At 46.1% G+C, this 8,349-nt stretch overlaps 1 protein-coding gene across 1 annotated transcript; it reads right to left on the bottom strand.

Moving 5' to 3' along the window:
* Positions 1–57: 57 nt before the first annotated feature.
* LOC112233000 (retinaldehyde-binding protein 1-like) lies at positions 58–6,072 on the bottom strand. Its single transcript, XM_042301281.1, has 8 exons — positions 5,957–6,072; positions 5,118–5,161; positions 4,221–4,349; positions 3,666–3,870; positions 3,100–3,278; positions 2,166–2,324; positions 1,808–1,918; positions 58–724 (listed from the first exon to the last, which is right to left on the bottom strand). Exons 2-8 carry the CDS (start codon positions 5,127–5,129, stop codon positions 596–598), a joined length of 924 nt encoding a protein of 307 aa, XP_042157215.1. The 5' UTR covers positions 5,130–5,161; positions 5,957–6,072; the 3' UTR covers positions 58–595.
* Between the last annotated feature and the right edge of the window lie 2,277 nt (positions 6,073–8,349).

Genomic DNA, 8,349 nt, shown 5'->3' with positions numbered 1-8,349 from the left:
TGCATTTGTGTATTCCTTTCTGTCCTATGTTTTGTGTTTTCCAAAGATTCTACAAGCCAAGGTGAACAGATTGTCATCTTTCTTTATATACAGTTTATTGTACACACAGTGGTGACGTGCTCATGCCTCTGCAGCAATTCAGAGGATTAAACCGCTCGTTCTTCTCCAAGCACAAACAAATGGAGACGGGGACTTGTTGGATTCCTGGCCTTCTATCACCCTGAGGTGGATAGCGCAAACTGGATCCTGCCAGGTTTAACTAGTACTAGCTGTCTGGGTCAGAGATGGGGTTAACACAAAGCACGTCCCCACAGCACAGCGAAAAGCTCGATGGTTAGGGCTGTTAAGTAACCCAACATAAGGCCTGAGCCAAGGATGTATAGTCTCTGTGCTGTTGGGAGTGCTTTTGTAAGGTGTATTACTACTTAATAACCGCTGGGAAACAAAATCAGTGCAATACCACACCCCTTTTTTCACACAGTTTTCTGAAGCCACACTTGTGTTTTTATTTCAATTTTTTTCTCAAGTCTGTTTGGCGGTGTGTGTGTGTCTAGATGGAGATGTTGCGGGTGGGGTGGTGGGGGGGGTGGTGTGTTCAGTCGAACAGCTTGGCTGCTATGGCTTTGCCGTCATACTTGGAGTTCTTGCCCTCGAACTCGGAGGGCAGGATGTCCGCGTCAAACTCCTTGTAGTAGTTGTCCAGCTCGTCTCCGTGGACAAACACCTGATTTGGTAGACAGACAAACCTATTAACTAAAATATTCTCACCATATACACTCAGTGGCTAGCTTATTAGGTACTCCCATCTAGTACTGGGTCAGACCCCCCCCCCCCTTTGCCTCCAGAACAACTTGAATTCTTAGTGGCACGGAAACGTTGGTCAACACACACAATTGGTATCATGGGACCGAACTTGTGCCAGGAAAACATTCCCCACACCATTACACCACCGCCACCAACCTGTACCATTTGACACCAGGCAGGATGGGTCCATGGACTCATGCTGCCTACGCCAAATCCGGACTCTGCCTGACTCAACAGGAAGCAGGATTAGTCTGACCAGGAAATGTTTTTCCCAATTGTCCAGTGTTGGTGATTGGATGCCCCCTGGAACCACTTCTTGTTTCTAGCTGAAAGGGGTGGAGCCCGGGAGGTGGTCTTCTGCTGCAGTATCCCATCTGTGACGAGGACCAACGAGTTGTGCGTTCCGAGATGCCGTTCTGCACCACTGTTGTACTGCGCTGTTATTTTACCTGTTTGTGGTCCACCTGTTAGCTTGTACGATTCTTACCTCCTTCGACCTTTCATCAACAAGCTGTTTTCGCCCCCATAACTGCCGCTGACTGGATGTTTAGTTTGTCGTGTGTTAAACGCCCACGACGCCGCCCGTTTCTGAGATACTGGAACCGGCGCACCTGCCACTGATTATCGTATGCTCAAAGTCGCGTAGGTCACTCGTTTTGCCCAACATTCAATCGAACGGTAACTGAATGACTGCTTTATATAGCGAACCACGTCCACGTGACTCAGTCTGGAGGAGCTAACAATTTTTGTACTGGGTGGTGTACCTAATAAACTGGCCACTGAGTTTTTCATTATTGTATTTACTGTTACCAGTATATTACATGTTGATTTAAGAACCCATTCACCTTCCTTACTTGTTGATTTTTATCATGTTACTTCAGATATTTTCCCTATTTTTTTTTTTTTTAAATCCCAAGTTTTCCCCCACTACTTTCCTACCAACCTCTCACTATAAAAAGGCTCAATTTAAAAAAAATTCAAACATAGGGCTTGTTTCACTCACTCTCTCCAGCAGCTTGCCTTTCATGAGGGGCTTGACCACATTGTAGGTGGTAGTGAAGTACCAGGGTTGGTGGATGAAGTGGACAGCTTTGAAACGGGCAGGGAAGGAGTCCAGACACACACACACACACACACACACACACACACACACACACACACACACACACACAAGAGGAACAGAGGTTCAATTCGTTACAGATCTCACCACCATTATGACCATAAATAATCATCCTCATTGTACGAGTAACGGAAACTATCGTTGTTGCGCAACAACAAAGTTCAGCGCATTAGATTAGAGCTGGGACGATTTTTTTGTAATGTGCTGTTTACTATTCCTTTGGAATGTGTGTGAAAGTGACCTGCAACATGTCCACCATCTTCTTGAGCTCAGTGGGTTTGATGCCAGAGGCCTGCTGCATGGTGAAGCCCTTGAAGTTCTCAATGATGCAGAAACCGTTGATCTGAGTCTCCTCGTTCTCCAGCAGGCTCTCCAGGATTACACAGTAGGCACGCAGGATCTGATGAGCGCACATATACACGCATAGTCACATGTGCGCAGACACACACACACACACACTTTTGACACTTCTGTTAACATGACAAGAGGAATGGAAAAAAGGGCCAGCACTCCCTTGATTATGATTTGCAATAGTAGGAGCTTTGTTTTTAATTTTAATTCTCTTTCATAGCAACATGACTCAATAGACCATACGTTTACGGCCAGTGTGTGAACTATTAGGTAATATTGCTATGAAAGAGAATTAAAACTAAGCCTCTATTATTGCAAATCGTAATCAAGTGAGTGTTGGCTCTTTTTTTGGGGGGGTATTTTTACGTGATTTATTTTTGGTTCCAAGCAACCTTTTTACCTGTCTACACAGATTTGTAGTGTATTTATTTTTTCATATTTTGAGCACGTTCTCTTCCACAGATCTCATGAGCCAATTCAAATTATTATCATGGGATGATTTCAATTATCAATAACTCCCATTTGACAACCATTACTGTATATCTATGAAAATGTTGGTCCTGTTTTTAGTGCCGTGCGGGGACCACCAATGTTTATATATTTTTTATTTAACTAAGCAAGTCAGTTAAGAACAAATTCTTATTTACAATGACGGCCTACTGGCGAACAGTGGGCTGAACGACAGATTTTTACCTTGTCAGCTCGGGGATTCGATCTAGCAACCTTTCGGATACTGGCCCAACGCTCTAACCACTAAGCTCCCTGCCGCCCCCAGTGTATCTCAAATGTGTGCATTGTTGGGGATCCAGGTCCCCGGTAGTCACCTCATCGAAGGTGATCTCTTCGTAATCCCAGTTCTCGATGTTGAAGAGCAGAACGATGCGGCCGTACTTGTCTCTGCTGGACAGGATGCCTGGGTAGCCGGCCTCGATGGTGCTGCGGACAGCCTCCGGGGTCAGGTTCTCGAACAACTCAGGGTAATCCCTCCTGAAGCGCACGTAACCTGAACGCAGACACAGGATCATCAAGATCAGATATAGTCTGGCCAAGTTAGGAGTTAAGCATAAAGGAACTTCGTTGTTTGGTTAGGTTCTGCCCACTGTTCGCCGGTTAGGTTTAACCAAACTACATTTTGTTCTAATGCCACTGTTCAGAATGATCATATGCACAATAGCATGGCTTCCTTAGCCTGGTCCCAAATCTATTTGTGCTCTCTTGCCAACTCCAACAGTACTTGGCTATACAGCAACAGATTTGGGACCAGGCTATAGCTGCCTGTCATTTTAAGATATAGCATTTACAACACATGACATCAGCTTCAAAGAAATAGACAGAAAACGTGCTCACTAAGCTTCACCGACATACAGTACGGTAGTTTGTGGGGACCCACCCTTCATTAGGTCGAAGGCTCTTGGCACGTCGTATTTCCTGGCGCGGATGAAGCGGACCAGCATGCCGTCGGGCTTCTCGCCAAAGGTTTCCAGCACCCCTTTGGCGAGGTCGTCCTCAGCTTCTGCCTTCTCCTTGATGATTCCCCTCAGCTCCTTGACTGCCAACACCCGCTTTTCGTCGGTCTCGTTCAGCTCGTCCTTGGCCTGTAGGGATCCATCAAAGCATCAGTCAGTCAACCTCAGATGAGGTCTACAACCTCAGAACTGAAGCAGCTATAAATATATATTTTTTCAGATTGTGCTATATGTGGCATCGACACAGTATGACGTCATGCTTGTTCTTGAAATTAGCCTTTGCAAAGAAATAGCTCTTTTGGGGGAAATTTAAGATACAATTAAGTGTTCTTGTTTTTGAGACCAGAGGGAGTTTGTACAGGTAGTCTGGACTCCATTTGAACTTGACACATGATTTGTGGTTGCACTTGAGTTTGTGGCAGGGCTTATGATGGGAAATGACTTGACAGTGTAAGGTTTGTGAATGAGTGACCGCAGACCTTCTGCACGGTGTGGTCGGGCAGCTGGGCGCAGGGACCGAACACGGGACCGTGGTCCTTGACCGTGAGGCGCTCCAGCTTAGCCCTGAGAGCCTGCTCTTCTTCCGACACCATACGGAACGTTCCACTCTGGGGGGGAGAGGGGTGGATGATCTCACAAGCATGACTTGCCAACAAGCACCATTCGCTCGCAAGACTACCAAATAGCTACCTTACGAATGAGGTTTAAAACCAGGGCGTACGCCAATATACAATCCAAAAGGAGGCCTCTATCAATGGGCTTAAGTATTAGCATTGGTTAATCACCCTCGCATGAGCACAGTCACGCCTGGTTAACCTGGGCTGAGATCTGCTTAGGGGTTAATGCTAGCACAGTAACGCCTGGTTAACCTGGGCTGAGATCTGCTTAGGGGTTAATGCTAGCACAGTAACGCCTGGTTAACCTGGGCTGAGATCTGCTTAGGGGTTAATGCTAGCAATTGACAGCATCCAGCGCTAATGTGCCTGAGAAATGTTGAGCTGCCATTGTCCATGGCAACATTCCCTGATGGGTGGACTGTCTGGCGGCCAAATTGAGTGCCATTCTATTTCTGCTGTTTGAGTAACCCTACTGTGGGAAGTGACGGAAGAACACGACGACACAATAAGCGTATCTATTGTGGATTGCATCCTCCGAAGGAACAAGATGATGCACTCTTGTTTTCTGCTCGTCACTGTATGAAAAACAACATTCCTCAGAACGTGACTCTCAGGATCAATGTCTCTACCTTCGTCATTCCACAGACTTGTTAAGTTTGACCATTGATCTGCGATACAAACACCACTGAATGGTTTGAATAATTACAGTGCAGCATCTAAGCCTGTTGCATACAAAGAGAGGAGCTTAGAGGTACTTACGACGACAGCCATTTCTTTAGTTGTTTAGAGCAGCTTTGTACCCACTGGAAAATAAGAGGGATTTAATTATTCACAATTGGAGAATAGATTGGATTCCAGGAAAACATCAAAATAAACAATTCACGTATTGTGCTCCAGGTTTGAACTCCCTCCATCTTAACCCACCAGCATTTGTAACACTTCAGATTTGTGAGCCTTATTTGTCCGTTATCTGAATTACACAGAATCAGACATTTTGTTATTTTATATAGCAGGATGATTCAAGTAAAAACACCACACTCAATCACGATATCAGACACAATAGCACAGTTGTATGGGCAGGGTCAGGCGTGGGTCAGCCACTCAATTCGGAGAAACTGTTCAACTGATCCCATAGTGCATTCAGATCATCAGCGTGACCATCAAAGCTTTCCCTCAAATTTCTGCCGGAGTCAGCTAGAGAGCGGAAGCACTGGACTCCATTGATAGCTACAGGCAGTGGGTTCCCAAGTCCTCTGCTAGGCACAAGAAGGAAGCTGAAACATTCCACGCCTGTTCAGTGTTTAGCACATTTCACCCCCCAGCGTTCAACAACCAAACCAGCATACAAGGCAATGCTCTGCCTTGTAAAACATGGGGAGTAATATGTCATGAAATACAAATCATTTTTCACTCCTTCCTCCTGAGCAAAAAGAAACTTCCTAATTTGGGCTCCAATCCAGCAACACTCCACTGGGTCCATCAGAACTACCAAACCCCCAGCAGGATTTGGAATGCACCACCCCCTGGGTGTGAGGGAGATGGGTCACAGTGGGTTCCCCATATCGGAGGCTTCCCGGATCGAGGAGATTGAGCCTTACCTGGGGAGGGAGGAAGCTGGGCGCTGTCGAGAGTCTGTGTGGAGCAGGACGGCCAGGCCCGACCATTTGTAGCATCAGGATTGGTGTCGTCACACTGGATTACACCCATCAGATTTCTCTGATAATCAGCATAAAGTGGAAGGGGGGGGGAGAAAGGAGGGAAGGACAGAAGAGGGCAATGATGCTGAGCCAATAGAAGAGAAGGTGGGGTTAGGGTGGGCTGGAGTCACGTGGGTGACGGTAGGGGTTGCTGTGAGGTGAGATGTAATGGAAGGGATACACTTTTAGGTTAGAGGTGGTTTAAGGGGGTGGGTGGGGGGCATTTAGTAGGGAAGAGAGTTGATTGCATTCCAATGTTTCTTGGAGCAAGTGAAAAGTAGTGGTTCGTGCTCTCTCTGTGGCCTGGAACATGAACAGAGCTCTGGAGAGGGGGAGGTTCAGACCCGGTATTGAAGGCACTCTAACCCTTCACGTGTATGACCATGCATATGAGTGGGAGCTCTGTCTTTGCTGTATAGGACCAGGTCGCCCCCCCCCCCTGCTGCCACCAATTGTGCAGCCAGGTAAAGTGTATAAAGCAGAGTTCTATTATCCAGGTGTTCTCTCGGGTTCGCTTTCGAAATACATATGTTCTTGTGTACTATAGAGGCTTGAAAGGCTGTGCCCGTGCTATATGACATAGTATAGTAGCGTTGTGGTGCGTGTGGCTACAAACAATGTTAACCCTATAGAATGGGGACAAGTTTAATGTAAGGTTTGTTACGTAGGTACATACAGGTACAAAAGTCCCCCATTTTAATCAGAATAGAATGAGGGTTAGAAGAAGTGAAAGAGTGATTGAACTAAGGAGTAAGGTGAATTGAGTGATTCGGCTATGCAGAGAGAGAAATATGCAGGTACTAGGTGTTAGGTGTGGTCTTTAGTTCGTGGCACGGGGAGAACATTTGAGGAACAATGAAATGAGTAAGTGTGGGAAGTAGGTGAGGAATATAACCAGCGATAGTGACATAATAAGTGATGTAGGAAGAAACCAAGAGTGACATGTTGAGGTAGCCATGGGTGTTACATGTTGAGGTAGCCATGGGTGTTACATGTTGAGGTAGCCATGGGTGTTACATGTTGAGGTAGCCATGGGTGTTACATGTTGAGGTAGCCATGGGTGTTACATGTTGATGGTGTTACATGTTGAGGTAGCCATGGGTGTTACATGTTGAGGTAGCCATGGGTGTTACATGTTGAGGTAGCCATGGGTGTTACATGTTGAGGTAGCCATGGGAGTTACATGTTGAGGTAGCCATGGGAGTTACATGTTGAGGTAGCCATGGGAGTTACATGTTGAGGTAGCCATGGGAGTTACATGTTGAGGTAGCCATGGGTGTTACAGTATAAAGCAGATGAAGGATATTTTGCAGTGAGCCCCTTTTCCCCCAAAAAAATGTCACTGATGCACGTTTCGCACTGATGCAATGGTGGAGCAGGAGTAATCTCTTAAACCAGGTCTGATCCGCTCAATGGGGGGGTCCGTGTGACTAAAGCGTCCCGAATGGCAGCACAATGCCAGGCTCTGTGTTCCCATAGTCAGCCCTGAGCCCAAGGGCTAAGTTAAAGCTTTAGAGAGTGTGTGTGTTAGAGAGAGAGTGTGTGAGAGTGAGTGAACCAGCAGCAGCACAGATAGTGGGACCATATAGGCTGCGTTTAGACAGGCAGCCCAATTCTGATATGTATTTGTCTTTTTTTACCAATCACAGATCTTTTCACAGCAGCTCTTTTTCAGAGCTGATCTGCCTTTCCGAACAAGACTAGTTTTTTGTTTCTGCTAATGCAAATGTTGATCTAAGTGGCTAAAGCTGCAGGATTTCTCTTTGACGTCTTCTGTGACGCCATACTGGCAGTTCTCTCTCAATCATCAGCATGACCAAACAAAAAAAGGTGGAAGGAAGGAACTTGGATGAACTGTTAAGCTTTGCAAAAGGAAGCTCTGATGTAATGGCAACCATTTTAAAGGTACATTCCCTAAGGCCAGGATTCATTCAACGACTTGCTTCAGCACCGCACTACTGCCAATGTGCCTTTTTTTTTTTTTAAATAGCAATCTGAAATTGCAGATTTCCCCAACGTAGGCGGGGATCGCATTTGTGGTAAACACTGTGGACGTCGGCTGAAGTGTAAATGTACTTTTCAAAGTTAAGTGCAATGCGCTTGTCAACAATGCGCCTTTCATTGAATCCCGGCCTTGGTTTGCCAGGGAACCGTGTCACCCCAAGGCTTTTTTAAGGACGTAGCCAGAGGGTCTTCGCAAGTCTATCTTTTTTGCTTGTAAGTTTTAAACGTTACACGATTATGTCTGTTCTTCCAACCCTAATCGTTAAAGTGGCAATATGTAACGTCTTGGG

Source organism: Oncorhynchus tshawytscha, linkage group LG19 (genome assembly GCF_018296145.1).
Source record: "Oncorhynchus tshawytscha isolate Ot180627B linkage group LG19, Otsh_v2.0, whole genome shotgun sequence".
NCBI classification, from domain to species: Eukaryota; Metazoa; Chordata; class Actinopteri; order Salmoniformes; family Salmonidae; genus Oncorhynchus; species Oncorhynchus tshawytscha.
The sequence above is the reverse complement of the archived record's forward strand: the minus strand, read 5'-3'. Positions and strand labels throughout refer to the sequence as shown.

Coding starts and splice junctions, on each gene's coding strand:
- LOC112233000 (XM_042301281.1), bottom strand. Junction 3,871..4,220: donor CCGACCACACCGTGCAGAAG/GTCTGCGGTCAC, acceptor GGATCCCTACAG/GCCAAGGACGAGCTGAACGA. Junction 2,325..3,099: donor AAGAGATCACCTTCGATGAG/GTGACTACCGGG, acceptor TGCGCTCATCAG/ATCCTGCGTGCCTACTGTGT.